At 37.0% G+C, this 23,877-nt stretch overlaps 1 protein-coding gene across 1 annotated transcript in view; it reads right to left on the bottom strand.

Annotated features, from left to right (window-relative positions):
- Nucleotides 1-23,877, bottom strand: part of PIEZO2 (piezo type mechanosensitive ion channel component 2) — a 586,652-nt gene that overhangs the window by 110,348 nt on the left and 452,427 nt on the right. The window contains exons 12-18 of the mRNA XM_036245071.1: nucleotides 22,567-22,715; nucleotides 18,321-18,551; nucleotides 12,315-12,438; nucleotides 11,360-11,643; nucleotides 9,574-9,722; nucleotides 7,364-7,537; nucleotides 2,111-2,152 (exon numbers count right to left, since the gene is read on the bottom strand). Of these exons, the coding sequence (XP_036100964.1) occupies nucleotides 2,111-2,152; nucleotides 7,364-7,537; nucleotides 9,574-9,722; nucleotides 11,360-11,643; nucleotides 12,315-12,438; nucleotides 18,321-18,551; nucleotides 22,567-22,715 (1,153 nt within the window). The remainder of the gene's footprint in view (nucleotides 1-2,110; nucleotides 2,153-7,363; nucleotides 7,538-9,573; nucleotides 9,723-11,359; nucleotides 11,644-12,314; nucleotides 12,439-18,320; nucleotides 18,552-22,566; nucleotides 22,716-23,877) is intronic.

Here is a 23,877-nt window from a genome sequence, read left to right as displayed (position 1 = left end):
TTTAATTAACCCAGAAGTTGATTGAATGTAGCTAACCCACTTTCACCCAGAACTTGCATTTATAAGCACAACAGTGAGCATAAAGAAATAAATTATGGGGAAAATAAAGATTCTTTACTTAATAAAAGCATTCATCTTATTATTCTAATCAAAAGTAGGCCTTATTCAGAATTGAACATACATACTGCCTTTCAGAAGCACCTGTTCCTAATATACGGTGACAGAAGATGATTCGACTGTGGGTGGCGGGCACACAGTGCAATATACAGATCTTGTATCATAGAAATCTACACCTGAAACTCATTTGATCCTATTAACCAGTGTTATCTCAATAAATCTAGTTAAAAAAACTTCAGGAAGCACATGTTATCAAGTGAGAGATGGGTTTGTTTGGTGACATTTTTTCTCTGAGGCATAGCTCTGGCCTTTATTAACATGCTCACATTCAGACAAAAATAAGATATTTCACTAGAAAGAGGATAGTTGGAATACTTTGTTTTTCATTATTTTGGATGACTTTCAATCTTGATCATTCTAGAACTCCTGAGTGAATTCAGTGGCCTTGTGACTTGAGAGTAATAAACAGAGGTTTCTCTCAAGATAAGGCTGGAACAATCAGGACCAAAACTTGTATCAGGCTCTGCCAACTGAGCCTATCAAACCAACTCCTGTCCTCTTTGGTGTCCCAGCAAATGGTAAATACTTTATGAGAAACACAAAAAGAGAAAGAGAGAATAGTCCCTCATGTATGGAGGGATGAGATTTAAATAAATGCTCAAGATTTCTAGCTACAGCCTGTATTTTACTTCTGTACCTATCAGCTAAAATCTGAGGTTGACGTTGTTCTCTCAGGTTGTCAGCAAACTGGCTTCTGAAAGCAACTAGCCAGTCTTCATTCCTCCTTCTTCTGCAATCTGCACAATGATGCACTAATTTTTCACACTTCTTTTCAGAGGTTCTAGTCCTAAGGTTTGCTGTTTGGTTGTCAACTTTAGGATTTTACGGAAGAGAAAGTGAATAGAATAAAAAACCAATGAATTTTTCAAAGAGTTCTGTTGTTAATTGGATTTATTGCAAAATAAGTGTTTCTATTACCTAAATTACTGGCTTTATTACTAATGACATAAAGTTATGGAAGTGGATATTTTAATTCACCTAGTTAATGAAATAAGAATAGTTTTAGTAAATGAGATACCAAAGAATATTTTTACTCTGTACTCTTGGGGCACTTGAAGACAAAGTGCCCATATATATGATACCACCAATGCCGACTCTTTATTATGTGTGGTCATTTGCATTTTTTATCTCCCCAGCTAGGTGATGTGCATCTAAGATAGGGCCATTTCACAGTGCCCATCTTGAGTCTTTTGTGGTATGTAAATATATTATGAAATCTGGTGATGTACAATATCATTCTTCAACATGTTGATCTTTTAAGTAGATTTATATTTGAAGAAATTTATATTTTAATGTTCTTTTCACCATACATTGTTGTGACTACTTTCACTTCATTTAGTAAATATCTACTGAGGGTCCTTTAATGTGTAAGGCTCCAACATAGGTATATGTGGATACCTTGGTGATTGATACAGGGACCCCAGGCCTGAGGAACTGACACCTCTGGCCAGGGAGATAAGACAAGCAGGCAGCTAGAGGGCTGGGAGGCAAGTGTCAGGAAGCGGCAGCTGTCAGAAAGGGTGATGGGGATTCAGGAGAAGGGAGTTACTTTTAGCAGGGAAGTTGGCACTTACGGGCAAGTTTGTGGAGGAGGTGGCTCTTGAGCTGAGCTCTCAATTGTGTGTTTGAGAGAAAGATTTCAGGTAAACGTTGAATTAATTCTAACAAAGAATGAAATTAATGGCTATATGTTTGAACCTAAAGCAAAGGTTGAGCACCAGCTGAAGACCCTCATCAACCTCCAAATCCACTGGCAGCAACATTTGGTATAAACACCAAATGGTTTGATTTGCAATAGACATCCATGAGCATACCTGAAGACCACTGTCCACTATCCGATGACACAATTTTCCAGTTACAAAACAGCTCAGTGTTTAACATACCAAGAGACCATTTTTAATAAAAACAAGAGTGATAACATTGAAGTACCCACCTATTTATTATTAGATATACGCGCCCACTGACTTTGGCGTGGCTACAAGGCGAGAGGTAGAAGCACAAGGTTGCATGCGGTGGTAATGGAGAGACAGGGTGGAGAGAGAAAGAGGAGACTGTTAGACAGAGACGAATAAAGTAGACTGTGTCTTGTAAGCTTTCCATCATCAGGTATGTCATCAACACATGTTTCATGTATTGAAGAACTGTCTAGACAGCAAGATTCAGTAGCAACATGAAATTAGACATATTCAGGAAAAATGCTTGAATATAACAAGGCCCTCCATTCTTCTCATCCATTCCCATCTCATACACGTATTAAAAATTTGTAATGTTTAAATTTTCAGAGTACACTTATCAAATAAAATACAATATTAAGGGTTAATTCTTGCTCTTTTCTCAGAATTAAAAAAATTAAATTCTACTAAGTGACTATATTTAACATTATTCTCTGTTTTTCTAAAACAGAAACAAAAAAAATTTATTTTATTTCTAGATGAATCATAATACTTTCTAAAACAAATTAAAAATAAATTGCAGTGATGAGTATTTAAATAAGTAATGAATACATTTTTATCAAGTATATATTATATCAGAATTATAATTGTGGTATAATATTACAAATTTTTATCAATATATAAGTGAAATTATAGTCCTGAGAATACCAACTTACACATAATAATACTATCTTCTTATATATATCATAAAACTTTTTCATAATATTAAATTCACAAATTCTGTATGGCTAAACTCAATAAATCTTGCTCCAGACATGTGACATTTTTCTACACTACCTATGTGTACAATGCACATAGCATACACACAATGAACAAAACAGGGCAAGGACAGTTGGACATTTACAGTAATAATAGTGCTTGCACCAACTTAAGGAACACAATGATTTCATTATTCCCCAATTTGTAGGCCCTCTTTATTAAAGCATCTATGAAAGAGGTGAGAGAGAGAAAGCAATGCATGACAGTTCATCCCAATTCTGAATATATTTCTTTTTCATCATTTCAAATTTAACATAGTCAATGATTAAGACTCCAGAGACAAAAGAATAAAAAAATAAAAACTGTGAGGTGAATATTATTAGTAAGAAAAATACTTCAATGGGAAAGATTTGCTAAAACGATGGGATATGTAGCACATGTTTGAGATTAAAATTTGGGGATTTTTATATTAAACTCTTGCATCAAATCCCCAAATACTAAACTGGAATGAATCCTTCAAATTCCTTACAGTTCCAGAAGACTTTTTCCTCCCACAGAATTAAAAATAAAATTCCATGTACTTAAACTCTTCAGATAGCTTACATTATATACTCTCTCCTCATCTTTTCAATTTTATTGGAAAATTAACTGTTAAGGGAGTGTTTAAGGATAAACCAAAGCTGCGAGGTGACCTCCAACTGCTCCAGATCTTCTCCTGTTATGGAGTATAAGGGCTGTACATGTTGCAGCTGAGGAAACAGGGAAAATGCCTTTTGACATGAGGCTCTACTCCTTTCCCAAACCTACAGGATTAAATATTCTACAATGGACAAATTTCTAGAAACACATAGTCTCCCAAAACTGAACTGGGAAGAGATGGAAAATTTGAACAGACCAATAACAACAAAAGAAATTGAAGATGTAATCAAGATTCTCCCAACAAACAAAAGCCCAGGCCCAGACGGCTTCACAGAGGAATTTTGCCAAACATTTAAGGAAGAACTAATATACATTCTCCTCAAACTATTTCAAAAAATTCAAGAAGAAGAAAGACTTCCAAACTCATTTTATGAGGCCAGCATAATTCTAATTCCAAAACCAGAAAAAGACACTACAAAGAAAGAAAGCTACAGACCAATATTCCTGATGAACATAGATGCCAAAATCCTGAACAAAATACTAGCAAATCAGATCCAACTATACATCAAAAAAAAAAAAAAAAAAATTATTCACTATGACCAAGTGGGATTCATCCCAGGGATGCAAGGCTGGTACAATATTTGCGAATCAATAATGTGATACACCACATAAACAAAATGAAAGATAAAAATTATATGATCATATCAATAGATGCTGAAAAAGCATTCAACAAAATCCAGCACCCATTTCTGATAAAAATGCTCAGCAATCTGGGAATAGATGGATCATATCTCAACATAATAAAGGCTATATATGAAAAACCTACAGCCAACATCATACTCAATGGGCAAAAATTAAAAGCATTTCCCTTAAGAACAGGAACAAGGCAAGGATGTCCACTCTCACCACTCTTATTTAACATAGTACTGGAAGTCTTAAGCACAGCAATGAGACAGGAAGAAAGAATAAAAGGAATCCAAATTGGCAAGGAGGAAGTGAAACTGTCATTATTCGCAGATGACATGATATACTATACGTAAAAAATGCCAAGACTCCATCAAAAATTTACTAGACTTAATAAATGAATTTGGCAAAGTAGCAGGATACAAAATTAACATCAAGCAATTGATGGCATTCTTATACACCAATAATGAACTCACAGAAAGAGACACTAAAAAACAATCCCATTTACCATTGTGACAAAAACATTAAGATACCTAGGAATAAACTTAACCAAAGAAATAAAGGACCCATTTGCAGAAAACTACAGGTCATTGAAAAAAGAAATAGAGGAAGATATTAAAAAGTGGAAGCACAGACCTTGTTTATGAATTGGAAGAATTAACATCATTAAAAAGTCCATATTACCCAAAGCAATCTATAGATTCAATGCAATCCCCATCAAAATACCAACGACATACTTCACCTAACTAGAACAAATACTTCAAAAGTTCATATGGAACCAGAAAAGACCTTGAATAGTCACAGCAATCTTGAAAAAGAAGAACAAAGTTAGAGGTATCACATTACCAGATTTCAGGTTATATTACAAAGCCACTGTAATCAAAACAGCCTGGTACTGGCACAAGAACAGGCATATCGACCAGTGGAACAGAACAGAGAACCCAGAAATAGACCCAAGGCAATATGCTCAATTAATATTTGACAAAGTGACAAGAGCATTCAATGGAGTAGACAGCCTCTTTAATAAATGGTATTGGGAAAATTGGACAGCTACATGCAAAAAAATGAAACTAGACCATCAACTTACACCCTACACAAAAATAAACTCAAAATGGATAAAAGACTTAAATGTGAATCATGAATCCATAAAAATCCTAGAAGAAACTGTAGGCAACAAAATTTCAGACATCATACACAGCAGAATTTTTAGATACATCACTTAGAGGCAACAGAAACAAAGGAGAAAATGAATACATGGGACTACATCAAACTCAAAAGCTTCTGCACAGTAAAAGATACAATCATCAAAATGGAAAGGCTACCCACTGTATGGGAGAGCATAATTGCCAATGATATATCCGATAAGGGGTTAATTTCCAATATATACAGAGTGCTCATATAACTCAACAAAAAGAAGAGAAAGAACCCAATTAAAAAATGGACCTTAACAGACACCTCTCCAAAGAGAACATACAAATGGTCAAGAGACATATGAAGAAATGCTCAACACAACTAAGCAACAGAGAGATGCAAATTAAAACAATGAGGTATCACCTCACACCTGTCAGAATGGCTGCCATCAACAAATCATCAAACAACAAGTGTTGGCAAGGGTGTGGAGAAAAGAGGACTCTAGTACACTGCTGGTGGGAATGCAGTCTGGTGCAGCCACTGTGGAAAACACTATGGTGTTACCTCAAAAAGTTAAAAATTGAACTGCATTTGACCCAGTGATCCCACATCTAGAAATATAGCTTAAGAAACCTGAAACACCAATCAGAAATATGTACCCCTATGTTCCTAGCAGCACTATTTACAATAGCTAAAATCTGGAAACTTCTCTTTTTCTTACAGTTTTACTTTTATTTTTTTTAACAGTTATTCTATAAGTACAAATGACATACATTATATTAGTTTCAGGTGTACAACATAGTGATAAGACATTTATATACCTTCCAAAGTGATCACCCCCATTAGCCTAATAACTACTTTATGTTTCTGAATGTATTATCATCGAAGGCAGCCACTTACCCCATTCACACCCTTCTCCTAATGAGGCATTGAGAGGAGATAGGTTTTAGCTGAAATTTACTATTTCACTTATCTTAGTAAGTGAGAAGATAGGATAAGAAAAAATAATGTCTGGCTGATGCCTCTTGGTTCTATGGGTTGGGGGCCACTGACACACTACACTGACAGTCATCTGCTCAGAATGAAAATTTAATGTGGTCAATAAGACAAAAGAAAAATAAATACTAAGTAAATATATTAAAATTATAAAATGTTTTTCATCATGAAATAAAAGTGTTTTTGAGTTATGCAAAATTCCAGCTCATTCTACAGCAGAATATTGACAGTTTGGTATTTCATAAACAGTGCATGATGAAATACTGTTTCATCTTCTTTTGATGTATTCATTTTTTCCTTTGAAAAAGAGTTAAGGAAAATTTTCAACTGTAACATCTGTACTCCTTAATCAGGCCTTGGCTTCCTTAGTTACTGAACAAGTGTCTTTCCAAAAACTGAATCATAGGCTAACAATGAAGCAGAAAAGAAAATCAGTATTGACATTTATTAGAAGAATGATGGCAATTTTCCTGTGATACAGCAGACTGAGGGATTTGTAATAATTCATTGTGGTTTCAACACACATTGGCAGAGAGAGCAGTATTCCCTCTGTTACTTGTAAACATTTTATATTTATTGTTGTGAAGACACCAGAATGTTGATAAAAGATGTTGTCTTCACTTTCTCTTCTTAAATGTTATTCTAGTTACCAGTAGATTGTGGATCTTACCCTGTTAGCTAAAGTTCATTCCCAAAACCAAAGGGGAAATTTTGCCCATCATCTTTTGGCATGCTCTCACAGGGACTTCCTTACTGGTTGTCAGCACAATAGAAAACATCCTTTGAATTAGCTAGACACAAAATATACATCACCAACTCTAAAGTATTTTAGTTTACACAGCTACTCTGAGTCTGCTCAACAACTATCAAAGGTCACTTTACATTAATCAGTTGTAAGTCATTAGTTTCAAAGAGTGTCATCAAATATTCCACATTCTTTTCTTTCTTTTTTCCACTCACAGGTTGATATTCATGCAAAGTTCAACGTTGAAACTAAGAGTATTGGCTTCTTGCAAGGTGGCCAGGAAGGGAATTAAGGCTGCTTTCCTGATAACAAGAGGCAGGTGTTTCTTGCGCTCACTCACCTGTAGATGGGGCTGTCTTCCTTGCTGGGAATGGACTTCAGGTCTGTGAGTTCCAGGAACTGATCATGGAAATAGTGAAGGTGTAAAATGCACACCAGCAGAAAGGATGTTGGGATGAATATGCGAGTGAACAGTTCAGCCACAGTGAACTGTTTTAAGCCGAGATCCTCAAGCCTGTAAAAAACAAAAAACAAATACCTGAAAAACAAGGCCCTTTCTTAGGCAATGAAGACACATTATATGACATCACAGTCTTTCACCTTCATCAGGTGCCCAGCTGTCCCATTTACCTGCTTTCACAGTGGTCAATAACAACCTTGATATGGTCAAATTCAATGGCTGCTTCTTTATTTTTGTTTAATTTTGCCTCTAGTCCTTCTTGAAACAATCCTGGTCTTCATGCCCCCACATTGTCCTGGTTATCCTCTTCTGTCTCTACCTCCTGCCTTTCTATTGGACCTCCAGACACTGAAATGCCCCCAGGCCTCAGTGTTGAGTCCTCCTGGAGCTTAGTTTTCCCCTAGGAAATCTCACCTCTCCTGGGGATATAAAAACTATCCTTACATTAATGACTCAAATGGTTGCATTTAAAGCTCAGGCTTTTTTCTGTGGATTCTTGTACTGAAATGTCTACTGGATGTTTGTTATTTCAAAGGTATTTCATATTTAGTGTTTCAAAACAGTATTCTTTGGGGGGGGGGCATCTGTAATACTTTCAACAATAAGGATAAAAAACAACGCAACAAAAAACAGTATTCTTAAAATCCCTGCTTTCCTTAGCCAAGCTGTTCTCCACCTCCTCTATCCACTCAAGTCTCCTCTGGTACAACAGTCTAGCCTGTGCCAAATTCCAAAGTCAGAAAGTTTGCCTTCAAATCTCGTTCATTCACATTCCCTCACTGCCTAAACATCTCCTGACTCTGTGCACCTCTGTCGCCCATCTCTACAGCCACCGTTTCCAGGGGGAGCCACCAGCATCTCTCACAGGGTCTCTGCTCTTGCTCACTGAGCAGTTCTCTTATTTCTGCTCTTGCCTCCTAACACATAATTTTTCTCAGCTGGTCAGGGGTGCTTTAAAGATTTGTAAAAATTTCACTGAGAATGAAATACCAACCACTACTACCAATAAGCCATCAAGTCCTGGGTGCCGAGCTGACCTCTTCCACCTCTTCTCCTTCTACCCCCCACTCCCTTACTCCTGGCAGGACAGCCTTCCTTCAGCTCCCCATATGTGCCAATCTCTGTCCTGCCTCAAGGCTTTATCCTTTAGGTGGGATTTAAATGACACCTCCTCAGTGAAGCCTGCCCTGACCACTACATTTATATTTGGTGTACCTTATTGTTCACTACCTCAGCCTGTTTTTATTTCCTTCACACTCTTATCACAATTTACAATTAATTCATTTGTATATTAAGTCTATTTTTGGTTTGTCTCCTCTACTAGAATATGAAATGCTAAGGACTTATATTCTGTCCGTCTTGCTTCCTGTTGTGTTCTCAGGCACAGAAGAGCGTCTGGCACATGGAGGCCATTCAGTAAGTATTTGTTGAATAAATATTAAATATGTGTTAGTCTAGCTACATGTTGATCCTTTTCTTTTCATCTTTTCTCTTAGCCACCAAAGTATTATTTACTCTATGCACAATTCTGGTTGGATTTCTAAACTAATTTCAGATATTTCAAGAAACAGAAAAGGAGACAGTATGGTCTCCTGCACAAGAAAAAGTATTTCTTAAACACTAATCTATAAGCACTTAAAGAAATTTCTTTCAATGTGGCATCAACTGCTCTTTAAAATCTTAGCACAAGCTACATCACAGAGGAGAAGCTGCTGCTTTATGAGTCCATGAACCTACTGAAGAGCTGAAGAACTGAGCTCCAACTTGGAAAACAGAAAACATGACTGGTTAAGTACTAAGCAGGTGTGTTTCACATGAAATTGACATTAGAAAATGTTATTTCATTAAAACGGAACTGAAACTTTGCTTTTCAGTCAATATTCACAGAGTCCTTACTATGTGCCAAGATCAGGGCTAGATAGAAAGAATACAAAATAACCACGACACAAATCCTGTTCTCAAGGAACTTATAGACATTGATGACATCATGTTTTACTAAAATCTTCCATAAAAATGTTTTGAACAATGTGCATTCAAGTCTTCATCCTATTTGTCACTTTTAAATTCCATTATACACCAAAACTGCTTACTTTTCTTTTTTCAATCCAGTCATATTTTGCCACAGGCCTGGGAAGTTTTCAAATTGATATGTGTATATAAAGATAAGCACCAACATAGTGTAAATAACCACAGACATCCAAAAATATTTTAGAATTTTCCTCCACCATTCATAGTGCACCTGTCAATCAGACATTGAAAAACAAGCAAGAAAAAAAAAATCGGTTATAGAATAAAAACTTGCAAAAGTATCTGGTTTATTAAACTAAGACAGATGATAATATTTACAATACTTGAAAATAAATTTTAGTTTTTGAGGTTCTGTTCTTCATAGAGTTGAATTGATATGGATTGGAATACCAATGCTACCAGAAGTTGCTAACTGTGTGTTTCAGCAAGTTGCGGGACTATACCAAGCTTCTGTTTCCTCCTCCATAAGTAACTACTTTGAGAGTTTTTAAGAAGGTAAAATAATGTTTATAAGGCTCTTAGCATGAGCTATGGTCTACAGGAGTCACTCAAAGAACAGTATGACAGACATTGCCATCATTTTGTTTATTGCTTGGAAAAAACGGCCTCCGTTTTGAAATTCAGAGTGGTACTCTATGATTAACAATATGAAACCACCACAGAGAGAAGACATCTCTCTTTACCATAAGCCTGTATATATTCATTAGAGAACACCTCCCTGAATTTTTATTATTTATTTATTTATTTTTTAAATCCTCATCCGAGGATATTTTTTTATTTATCTTCAGATGGAGTGGGAGGGAGGAGGGAGGAAAGGAGAGGGAGAGGGGGAGGGGGAGGGGGAAGGGGAAGGAGAGGAAGAAACATTGATGTAAGCAAGACACATCAATTGTTTGCCTTCTGCATGACCCCAACCACGGCTGGGGGCTGAACTGCAACTGAGGTACATGCCCTTGACTGGAACCCAACCCGCACCTCTTTGGTCTGTGAGCCGACACTCTAACCTCTGAGCCAAAGCGGCCAGGGCTATTTATTTATTTTTAATGTGTTTTTATTGATTTTTTTAGAGTGAGAGTAAGGGAGAGATAGAAACATTGATGTAAGGGAGAAACATTGACTGGCTGCCTCTTGTACACTGGGGATTGAGCCTGCAACCCAGGCATGTGCCCTGACCAGAACCTCTCAGTTTATGGGATGAAGCCCAACCACTGAACCGCAGCAGCTGGGTTCAACTGAGATATTTTATCTTCACATGTAATACACTCTTGTTTATTATAGTTGCTTTGTGTGTTTTGTTGATTGCCTGAGAGAATATTTTACTATGCACTTGTTTCTATCATTGAATTAAAATTTCTATCATCAGTTAAAACTGAATTTGTTGAGAGGCTGATTCATTATAATATAATCTTCCATACATTATAATTAATGAAGTACTAAAGTAGTTGATGAATTACACATGTATATGTATACATACCCCAATAGTTCTCTGATTCCAAAGCCTAGAACAAGGGAACTGAGTATCATCTAGTATCTGAGGCTATTCAGACACTGTACTTAGATTACTATTAAGTTTAATTTAATTATATAGGCTTTTTTTCATCAATACTTTTTGAAAAACTCATGAACTTTTTCTTTTTACTTTTTAAGAACTTAAAATTTTAAAATAATGAACAAGCTGAAAATAGCCACTCTCCATTTTAGAATTCTTAATATATAATGCTTGAACTGCATATCACTTAAATGATATGTTCATGGGATTATTGTACTTTGGAATGTCATCAAAGGAAGCTCACATATATTCCTGGGATGGGGGTGAGTATTAAAAATAGAGGACCATTGTTTACCCACCTGATACAAGGCCACACAGAACAGAAACAGCACCATGTAGATGATTTTGTACATCACAATTTTACCCTCGAAGCTGACAAAGAAGAACATTCCTCCACAAACATAGATCCAGTACTTAATGAATATGGCCACCACCAAATTGCCCAGCACTTTCATGATGTCCTGTTCATCGTCTTCCACTTCTTCCTCCTCTTCCTTCAAACTCTCATGCTTCTCTTCACTCTCTTCCTCTTCTTCCTCCTTCTCTTCAGCCTCTCCTTCTACTTGTATGTCTTGTTCGTCATCTTCAAAATAAAGGACTGTGCTGTTATACCAGGCTGATTCCCTGAGCAAAACTACACTCTGACAAATTGTTGAGTGTAGGACATAGAAGCATGTATTTTATGTGTTATTATATGATTTGAATGATTTTAGACTGTTCTAGTAAACAAGGCAGCATGTATAACTAATCACAGTCAATTTTTATAACCTTTCTGAGTTATGTTTTAAAAGAAATAAATTTGGCAATATTTTATACTAATCTTTTTATAACACCTATTTCATTTCCAATATCCATGATAGCTTTAAGTACAAAAGGTTCTGGAAAAAGAAATAGGCAAAAATAACACATATCGAAACCACTATTTCAATTTTTAATTCTGATTGTTTGGTAGCTCTTATAATGTTTGTTACCTTAGAGAAATCATTTAACTTCTTTCAGTCCCTTCTTCCTTCTTCCCTTAAGTGGGAATCACTGTTGTGAGGAACATATGACACAATATTTTCAAGGCTCCTGTGAACTGTCATGTGTATTGTAAACCTTACATAGGGCAACACTATTTGCTGCTCCAAAGGAGTGTCCAGCTTCCACCTAGTGTGAAGCATAGTGGCTCTTCTGATGTACTTCAGGGGCTCTTTCTTTGTAAGTCTGCTGAGCACAAAAATCTCTGGTCATACACTATACACACTCATTTACCTTTTTCTTCAATTTCCTGAGTTTCAATTTTGACCTCAGATAAAAGAGCTTCCTTTTCTCGAAGAGCTTTTTGCTCTGTCAGGTGCTGCCTCAGCAGTAACCAAAACGTAATGGTGAAAAGTATCTGAAAGTAGAGAATTAGCAAAACAAGAAAGAATTAATTCACCATTTAGAATATACATACATTTCAACAAATACAATATGCTCTCCACATTTCAGTGTAGTGTGTATGTGGGGGGGGGGGTCACTCAATAAACCTTTCTATTTGAGACAGAGTCAAGCACCTGCTTGATTTTGCCTGAAAGTCCCTTGGCTTTTATTTATTATTTTTTTTTATCCTCACCGGAGGACATTTCTCCGGATAATTTTTCCATTTTTTGTTCAGGTAGACTGGGAGGGAGAAAGAGGAACAGAGAGAGAGAGAGAGAAACATCGATGTGAAGGGACACATCGAGTGGTTGCCACCCGCACGACCGACCAGGGCCGGGGACAAACTACAACCGAGGTACGCGCCCTTAGCGGGAACCGAACCCGGGTCTCTCAGGACCGCAGGTCGACGCTCTAACCGCTGAGCCAAACCGGCCAGGGCGTCCCTTGGCTTTTAAACCTACCTCCCTTTTTTTGTTATTGTTATTGTTTTTAATCCTCACCCAAGGATATTTTTCCATTGATTTTTAGATAGAGTCGAAGGGAGGGAGGGAGAGAGAGAGAGAGAGACATTGATGTGAGAGAGAGACATCAGTTGGTTGCCTCCCACATGACCCAACAGGGTCTGAGAATCAAACCTGCAACCCACGTACGTGCCCTTAATCGGGAATTGAACCCTCAACCCTTTGGTCCATGGGCTGATGCTCTAACTGCTAAGCCAAACCAGCCAGGGCATGATGTATATATTAATATTTGTAAATTAATGTTTTCGTGAGGGCTAGGAAATAAACACATGATTTTAGGGATTCGTTCTTCTGGAAATAGAGAGCGTGGCACATAATAGTTTTTTGTGCTGGTTTTATTGAGATATAATTTACATGCCATACAATTCACCCATTTAAAGTGTACATTTGAATGGTTTTTAGTATATTCAGAGTTGTACAACCCTCACAGGAATCAATTCTAGAATATTTCATCACCCCAAACAGAAGCCCCATAACAGGCATCCCCTTTTCTTCCCACCTCAGCCCTAGCCCATCACTAGTTTACTTTGTCTTCTATAGATTGCCTAATCAGAACATTTTATATAAATGGAATTACATATGCATTCTTTTAAAAATAGCTTTTCTTAAGTTGAACTGCCATTTTACCCAGTGATTCCACTTCTAGGAATATACCCTAAGAAGCCTGAAACACCAATGTTCCCAAGCCTGTACCCTCATGTTCATAGCAGCACAATTTACAATAGCTAAGATTTGGAAACAGCCCAAATGTCCATCAGTAGACGAATGGATAAAAAAGCTGTGGTACCTATGGAACATATACAGAATGGAGTACTATGCAGCTGTATGAAAGAAAGATCTCTTATCCTTTGAGATGACATGGAGGGACCTGGAAAGTATTATCCTAAGCAAAACAAGCCAAGCGGAGAAAGACAAATATCACATAATCTCACTTATTTGTGGAATATAATGAACATAACAGTCTGAGGAATAGGGTAGTCCCAGAGACGTGGAGGTGTGGTACAGACTGACAATTTCCAAAGACAGGGTGGTAGGGGAGAGATAAACCACAGAACTTATATGCATGGATGCATGAACAATGGACATGGACAACAAAGCTGGGGACAGGGTGAGGAGGAAGGGGGGGAATCACTGGGGGGAAAAGGAGAAACATCTGTAACAAAAATAAATTAATTCATAAAAATAATAAAATAATTAAAAAAAAAAACATAAAATAGCTTTTCTTGCTTCATAATGTTTTTAAGGTTTATCCATGTTGTAGCATGTATTGGTACTTCATTCCATTTTATTACCAAATAATATTCAAGTGTACAAATAGACATTTTACTTGTTCATCAGTTGATAGACCTTTAAGTTGTTACTATTTTTGTGTGTTGCTATTATAAATAACACAACTATGAGGATTCAAGTACAAGGTTACTCTCAATTTTATCGAGAAAATATAGTTTGACATTACTCTTGGCCAAATTATCTATAAAGATAAAATATATTTACATCTGACCTATTAGTAATAACCTATCTGCCCATAACATATGACCAATACACTTCAATTAGGATTACTCGATTAAAGTAATCAACTATGCGTACTGAATAAGCATCCATTATGATTCCAGAGCTATTCATTTAAAGAAATAGCTCTTTTTTTTTTTTTTTTATCCTCACCCGAGGATATTTTTCCATTTTTTGTACAGATAGAATGGGAGGGAGAGAGAGGAAGGGAGAGAGAGTGAGAAACATCGACGTGAAGGGACACATCGAGTGGCTGCCACCCGCACGACCAACCAGGGCCGGGGACAAACTGCAACCAAGGTACATGCCCTTAGCGGGAACCGAACCCGGGTCTCTCCGGACCGCAGGCCGACGCTCTAACCGCTGAGCCAAACTGGCCAGGGCAAGAAATAGCTCTTGATAAAAATTTACTTTGTTGAATTTATTGGGGTGACACTGGTCAAGTACAACTTTTTGTGTAGATGCAGGTTTTCAGTTCTCCTGGGTACATATACCTAGAAGTGGAATCATGTGGTTTTATGGTATTCTGTTTAACATTTTGAGGAACTTCCAGATATTTCCAAAGTAACTGCACCATTTTACATTTTCACCAGCTGTATATGATGTTTCCAATTTCTCTACTTCTTCATTAACACTTTTTAATGTCTGTTTCTGTTTTTTTTTTTTATTCTAGTTGGATTTTAATAAATATTTATCAAAGAGACAAAAAAATAAATAGGCAAATCAGTGGGTCATTTTCACTTTGAATAACTGCCCAGTTAAATATCCACTTATCATTTACTTCAACATAAACCAGTGCCAATAAGTACTGGCAACATTCTTAAGACCTAATGAAATCAAGAACCAGCATGCCTATACTTTTGAAAACTTGGAAGTAAACTTCTAGAGGTTACAACAAATTGAACTGTAGCTGCAAGCTGGGAAAGAAATCTGTTTCTCTAACGCACATGCAGAGTGTGTAGGAATAATTGGGGGCAGATGGGACATCTTTCCCAGGGAAGGTGAGTTAAAAGCCAGGTTTTGAAGGTGGTACTTGATGTAGTTTGGTGGAGTCAGGAACGAGATGCTCTGGGAGCTGAAGAATGCTGCAAAGAAGCTGCATCTGGCCCCACCAGCAGTGTTCAGACCTCTGAGAACCCAGGCCATATTATTTTTTCCTCTCATTTTTTATCACAGTGACCCATCTGGTACTTTGTTAACGGTGTGTGCTTTGACCAATGTTGCTGTGATAGAGATTTTATAATCTTGTAGTTCTATTATTACCTATGACAAAGGCTTGCATTTTATTTATTCTTGTGAGTTCCTGGGTATAATATAAGTGTAGACCTTAGTTTTCTCAGAATAACATTTTGCATAAGTAATACATTTATTTTCCCCAAAATATCCCCCTTCCGCAAAGAACTGTTAATTTTAGATCAGACAGGAGGTAGTTCAACTAGTTAGATGACATGCATTTTTAGAAGTCTCACCAGTATTTAAGCCAGGTTGTAATGGATTTACACATAGAGTAAGCAGTTAGATCATTAACAAAAGAAGAAGGAATTATCATAACAGCCATGGAGATTGGGGAGATGGTAACCTGCAATGTTCAACCAGATTAACAGGGAGTGGGAGAGAATCCTTTTACTAAGAACAGAAGACAAAATGGTGACCGTAAAAGGAGAAGGAAGGGCAACTCCTGGGAGAATTTTGGAAAATGATTGGATAGGGCAAGGGCACAAACTCCTGGAAAACTCAAGAAAGAGAATGGATAGGGGAAGGGCACAGGCACAAGCCTGGAAAATGCCAGGAAGGAGATTGGGTAGTTTGAAAAAAAGCCTGTGCCTTCCTGAGCCCTCCTTGGAGCACGCCCGTGCCCTTCCTTCTCTCTGGCACATAATTTTTGCCTTTGTTTCTCCTAAACTCCAAGGGTCCCATGAGACCTGCAACCAGGAGAGCAACAAGCAACGCAAAGGTCTCTCCTTTTGCCTCTGTAACTTCCTTTCCTGAGTCCACGTGGCTGCTACCCTATAGCTTGCCTGCTGTCTCTCCCTCTCTGAGACTGTACTGCCACTTGTCACTTTTCGCTCTAATAAATCTTTGCACTGTCACTTAAAACTCCTCCTATGTGAGTGCCCCTGAAATTCTTTGCCTGCCACTAAAGGACCCATTTCCTCTGGTAACAAAAGGGATAAGGTTTTGTATAACTCTAATAAGACTGACTTACCAGGTTTGTGTGTGTGTGTTTAGGGGAAAGACAGAAAGGGAGAGAATAAAAAAAAGTGTGTCAGCCCAGCTGGTGTGGCTCAGTGGTTGAGTGTTGACCCATACACCAAGAGGTCGCTGGTTTGATTCTTGTTAAGGGTACATGCCCACGTTATGGGTCCGATCTCCAGTGGGGGGCATGCAGGAGGTGGCCAATTAATGTTTCCATCTCTCTCCCTCTCCCATCCTCTCTCTCTAAAATCAATAAAGAAAAAAATTATTAGAAAAGAAAAGAGTGTCAGATAAAGGTGATTTATGTGTGAGAGTATTATGTGGGACTTTTAGAGTAGGCTTTGAAGAGAAGGTGACAGTAGGGTAGGCATGGGAGTTTTATATGAATGAAGAAATAAATGAATGAATGAAGTTGTCATTGTCCATGAATGGGGATTATGATACAATTCTGTTATTAGCATTCACTTGTTAGGATTTTTCTTTTACCCCAATAGCTTTCATTAAAAAATCTGTTATAAGAACCAATCCTCAGTTTAGTCTACTCTATACCACATTTATTTCTGATTGCCTTTTTTATGGGGTGCCTGGTACCATGAAAAAAGGTGAATTTCATGTAATGTAAATGAAATTCAGAGAACTATTCTCTGCCTAGAGAAGGATTTCAAGACTCATTCCTCATTACACATGGTTACTTTTACTGTCTTAACACAAAGTCATCAACACAAAGAGGATGTATATTTAGAGTGTACTACTCTGTTCACAAAACAAAAAAGTTGGGCACTGAATCTTCTGAAGTAAAAATTATTCAAATAAGCCATAAAAATAAATGGGTAGTGAAAGATTATGAACTTTCTAACTACAGATGAAGGAATATTATATAATCAGCAGAAAAAAGAAAAGCATGTCTTATTTAATTTTTGCAGTGAAAAATCTTAAGGACATAATTGGAGAAAAAATGTTTTAACTAATAATCAGTGAAAACAGCATTGCATCCAGCCTGTTTTGCAAATTAATGCCAAAGTCCTCTAACCTTTTATATATTTTACATTTTATTTTACCACTTATCCATCTAATTTCTACTATACCAGTAAATTTCAACCTTTTTTTTATCACATAGCACACATAAACTAATTACTAAAATTCTGTGTCCCGCCAAACAACATTTTTGTCAATCTAACAAAAAAGTAGGTATAATTTTGATTCATTCACACCAGATGGCTATTGATGCATTGGGTTTCATTCTTTTATTTGACAATCTAAGAGAAGAGAGGTCAGTGCCCCTGATTAAATAGTCAGGTGCATGTTTTAAAAATTCTTGAGGCACATCCATTGAAAATCACTGTACTATACGATCATTTATACTAAAAATAACTTACACTGTATTTTTAATTTGAGTGGAAAGCATTGTCATTTTTAAATAAAATCTAAAAGCATGTTATAATATTTATTTGTTTGCATTTAAATTATAGAGATCTTGAAGCAATATAAATTATTTCTTATAGTTTCTTATCTACTCATTTTTGTAAAGCAGTAAATATTTGGGTCCTATTTTATAAGTTTTTGCTTAGATATGATTATTTTGATTATTGTGGTTATAATGTTTTGTTTTCTTATTTTCCTAGTCACTTACCTTTGAGGCAAGTTCTCCTTGATCTTTCCTTTCCAAAAATCCTGGAATCTTTTTCATTTCCAGATGTGCAAAGCTCCATATATACTGTAATATCAGTAATAGATTTGCATAGACAACCATGAAAGGAGAGCTGATCATAGCATATTTTCTTCTGTTGCGAATCATCCAAAGAGTACATGACCAAATCAACAGCACGAAAGTCAACCAGCTGTGATAGGTGATGCTCCAAGCCTCAAAAAAAGAAGGGGGAGAAAAGTTAATGGTCAATACAAAGTGTAGTTGCCACTCTGGCAAGTTAAAAGTTATTTATAAAGAAAAAGTCAATAATATTCAAAATAGGGAAAGGAGAGAGTTGTGCTGAAATCACAGAGAGAAATCCCAACCTGTGGCATAGGGAGGGAAGAAAAGAGAAAGATTCATTCTGCGAAGAACGTTGCTCTTAAAATTCCTGTAGGGAATAGAGTTAAAGGCAAGGGGGTCTTCGTTCCATGTCCTTTTCTCTCTAGTCCCAAAGGTCGGCATCTTTATCCTGCTTTGCAGTATTAAAAAACAACTTTCCTCTTTCACCAAACTAGCAAACTAGCTCGGAGTCAGCAGTTATTTAAGGGTGCCGAGTGTGGCCCACAGCTGGGCTCCAAAATGGAAGCTGTGCAAATCATCTGGGTAAACGTATGCTTTGCGCTTCAGAGATCACTCTCAGATGATCCAAGAAGATACATATGATAGAAATTGAAAAAATGTACATAAAGAAATTGTATGTTAGGCTTCTGCACACCCCAAACAATAAAGCCAAAATAATTTAAAGACCGCCTCAGCTTCTGTCCTATAAAGGGTAGGATTAAAAAGTCCTCACAGGATTTGGAAAGATGATACATCTTCTTCCATTCACACCAAACTTTCAAAGAATTAGAAATGTATCTCAAAGGGCAGCTACCAGGACTATCTGTAAATCAGGCTCACAGCTATTACTAACTTCAGGGAATCTATCATGTTTTACCATAATCTCTGATACAAAAAATTTTGAAAAAAACCTTTAAAAACATTTTCTAGATATGTTTGGGGCTAATTGTAATTAATCATATTCTTTAATATCATGACTATCAAGAGTTAGTTATAAAATCTGAAATGTTTCACAAGTCTGTTTTGCTTCTGGAAAGTAGGTAAGTATTAAGATAAAAGAATCAGCATGGAACAAACAAATATTTTCTCTCAGTAATTTGCAGATTTGTCCTAAAGCACAGGTATCTCTTTAAGTGGTGAATTATTTAAAATTGTTGGTTAAAACATATAGGCATAAACTGAACATTAAAATTGCATTTATTAAAATTAAGTTAGTGGCTTGGAAATAGCATTTATCAATGTTTAAGTAACATTTAAAGTATTTTTATTAAATAATGTCTTTAATGCATTTATCCTAATGTGAAATGCAGATGTGACTACCATTTCTGTGTGTGTGACTCAGGAAAATAAGCTTCACAGATATCATAACCAGCAGACTTTTTCCTGCACAGTATTCTTTGTTTTGGAAGGTGAGGGTGAAAGAAGAGGAAATACAAGTGATGAGAATTTTTTCAAGCTTTTTTCCTCTTAATTGCCCAAGTTACACATTCCTTCAGCTGTGGGAGTCGGGAAGTAGACTGCATCACCTTACTTCCGAGGTTCAGTGTTTGGATTTTCGAAGAGTTCAGTATACCTGCACTTTGTGTATTTTAATAAATACATATATTGCTGTAACAGAGTTGGCTCTTTGGTATTCTTTCTTCACCTGTGATTAAAAGTCTGCTGCAGTGAGGGCTTCCATGGAAGGCCAGCGCTTGTAAAACATTAATATTGTGGCTCCACTAAGACAGCAGAAATCACCCCACAAAAGGGTACGTCTTTTTTGAAGGATCTGCTCTCTTATGTTGTTTTTGTAATAGACTTTTTTTTCTACAAAATGTGTATTCAAAAAATGTTTAAACCCTATTTCTTTACAAAAAAGGGTCCAAACTTAGCTGGCTTATTTTTAGAAAGAGGGGGGAAAAATGTATACCCTTTTAAGTTAAGAATCAGATTGCATTTTATGTTGTATTTACATGTTTGATATTTTAAAATAAAAATTTTGCTATAGAAATTGATATATAGAAAATATCAAAAAGTACCCAAAGAGTACCCAATTAATATTATTTAGAGAATAGAATATGCAATTGTCAAAAGCGCCATCTTTGATTTAGTGGAGACTGCTGTTCCCCACCCTCTAGTGGTCCTCTAGAAGCTGAAGTTGGGAAACATCTTAACTGAGTGCCTGAGGAAATTATGTTTGGGTATTTTTCCCCCCTGGGTTATAGAATATTTTCTTTTTTTATCATCAAATATGTCCATGACATCTCTCGCCATTAACCACATAATTTGGAAGCGTTTTGTGTTAAATAAGTGTTAGGTCTCTCAAAAACAAATTAGATTTTTGAGGAGAGTTTTTTTTTTTTTTTTTACCAAGGGTGGAAATTAGACTTTCTGTCATCATCCGTGCACAGGCCAGAGGACTGTTCTGAAGCTGTGACAAGTAACGTGAAAGCTGCACCGAGCGGTGAGGAGAAACACGCACAGACTGGATGCTCATGATGGAAAGCCCTTGGGAACGCTGGTTACTTGATGTTCATATTGGTAAAAGTTTATTGCAGCTAAGATACAAAAAAGTCTCCCTCAGATCTAAGATAAGATGTGAAGATAATTATCTAAAAGAAATAAAAGCAATCTATGTTAATCTTGAACACCTCCAATATCATGTAGAAAAACTATGCAATATGTCCTTTAAATTGCCAAAATAGGGGACAGTCTGATTTGATAGGCTAATCTGGGAGAAATGTATTAATGTTTAAAATGTGACCCGTGAATCCATACAAATTCTAGAAGAAAATGTAGGCAACAAAATTTCGGACATCATACGCAGCAGAATTTTCACTGATACATCACCTAAGGCAACAGAAACAAAGAAAAAAATGAACACATGGGACTACATCAAACTAAAAAGCTTCTGCACAGCAAAAGAAACAATCATCAAAATGGAAAGGCAACCCACTGTATGGGAGAACATCATTGCCAATGATATATCAGATAAGGGGTTAATTTCCAATATATATAGAGTACTCATACAACTCAACAAAAGGAAGACAAAGAACCCAATTAAAAAATGGGCAGAGGAGCTGAATAGACACCTCTCCAAACAGGACATACAAATGGCCAAGAGACATATGAAGAAATGCTCAACATCACTAATCATCAGAGAGATGCAAATTAAAACAACAATGAGGTATCACCTCACACCTGTCAGTTTGGCTGCCTTCAACAAATCATCAAACAACAAGTGTTGGCGAGGGTGTGGAGAAAAGGGGACTCTAATACACTGCTGGTGGGAATGCAAACTGGTGCAGCCACTATGGAAAACAATATGGTGTTACCTCAAAAAATTAAAAATTGAACTGCTATTTGACCCAGTGATCCCACTTCTAGGAATATACCCTAAGAACCCTGAAACACCAATCAGAAAGAATATATGTACTCCCATGTTCATAGCAGCACTATTTACAATAGCTAAGATCTGGAAACAGCCCAAGTGTCCATCAGTAGAAGAATGGATAAAAAAGCAGTGGTACATATACACAATGGAGTACTATGCAGCTGTTAGAAAGAAAGATCTCTTATCCTTTGAGACAACGTGGAGGGACCTGGAAAGTATTATCCTAAGTGAAAGAAGCCAAGCAGAAAAAGACAAATACCACATGATCTCACTTATATACGGAATATAATGAACATAACAGTCTGAGGAATACGGTAGACCCAGAAACATGGAAGTAGGGCACAGACTGACATCCGTCAGAAGAGGGGGCAGTGGGGTGGGAAGAGATAAACCACAGAACTTATATGCATGTATGCATACCCAATAGACATGGACAACAAAGCCAGGGACGGGGTGGGTGTGGGGTGGGGAGGGGGGTGCCAATGGGGTAAAAAAAGAGAAACATCTGTAACAAAAAAAATAAATTAATTAAAAAATAAATAAATAAATAAATAAATAAAAGGAGGCCGAATAGAAGAAGAAATAATTTTGAAATCTATAATATAAAAATCCCATGAAAAATTAATATATCCATTCTCTGCCAAGACACTGGGAAGATTCAGATAGTTCCGCTGTCCGTGGTGAAACTTCCAGCCAGCGTGGCTACCCGCACATTTCTCCAGCACACCTGCTGCGGCCCCTCATACGTACCATCATGGCGATAAGGGCACAGATGTAACTTTGTTTCATAACAAATTGGAACACAGAGACCATGACGTGAACTTTCACACTTGGTTTTTCCTCATGGTTCCTTTCTTCTTCTAATTCTTCTTTCTCATCCTCTTTTTCCTCTTTGTTTTCTAGATAAACAAATATTTTATATAACTCTTTATGCAAATACAGTAGGTGAACTTTTTATAAATGTCCCAAGCAATGTAGCTCATCTATGGTTTTACCATGGCGTTTTATTTAAGACTTCAGAGATTATTTCCAATGAACAAAGTCCTTAGAATTCACACAGAATCACTAAGTTCTGCTTGGTAACTGTAATGGGACCAGGCACTCCGAAATTACAGGAAGCAATTTCGATTTGAGAGCGTGTGGAGGGAAGCTTCTAAGATGGTCGCCAATGTTCCCCACCTGTTAGCATTGATGTCCTGTATAACCACTCTCTTGCTTGTGGTGGGGACTTTGATGGGCTTCTACAGAACAGAATAATTGAATAGGGATGGAATACTTCTCCCAAGATTGAGTTAAAACTGAGGCTTTCTCCTTGAGCCCTTTCTCTCATTATCTCACTCATTCTGAGAGAAGCCAGTTGTCATGTTGTAAACTGCCCTATGGAAGGGCCCAGATGGCGAGGAACTGAAGTCTCTGGCCAGCACTCAGCAAAGGCTTAAGGCCAGCTGGTAGCCATGTGAATGGTCATGGAAGCAAACTGCCCCCAGGCAAGCCCTCAGATGGGACCACAAGCTTGGCCAGCAGCTGACTTCAGCCTCATGAGAGACCCTGAGCCAGAGAATATCAGCCTAGTCACAGCCAATTCCTTACCCTCCAAAACAGTGTGACATTGTCATTTTAAACCGCTAAGTTTGTCACTCAGTAATAGATAACTAGTACAAAGAGTATTTGGAGTATGGATACAAAAAAGGTGCAGAAAACCAACCAATCAACCAACGAACTACTTTGCCAGAGTGAATGTGATGGCCCACAGCTTCATTTTAGGCCATGCTGAGGTAGAAAAGTCATACTGAAGATGGCACAATCAGGTCAAAGCAAGAGAGAGAAAGTGTGTAGGGCTGAATTGAAGAGACCAATAGTAGGAAAGTACTGGCAAAGGTGTAAAGGATTTCTCCTTAAGATCCCCCTATAGTGGTCAGGAAAGCTATTTTGATTTCACAGATGAAGTAATGAATGACACACAAGTAAAATGTCCTTTGTGTATTACTTAAATGAAATAGGCTACATCTCATTTAGAAAGTTACTTAGCACCATGAAGAGGAAGCATTAAATCACCAAAAA

This window comes from Molossus molossus, unplaced genomic scaffold (genome assembly GCF_014108415.1).
Source record: "Molossus molossus isolate mMolMol1 unplaced genomic scaffold, mMolMol1.p scaffold_m16_p_6, whole genome shotgun sequence".
Classification (NCBI taxonomy): domain Eukaryota; kingdom Metazoa; phylum Chordata; class Mammalia; order Chiroptera; family Molossidae; genus Molossus; species Molossus molossus.
This window is presented reverse-complemented; position numbering and strand designations above follow the sequence as displayed.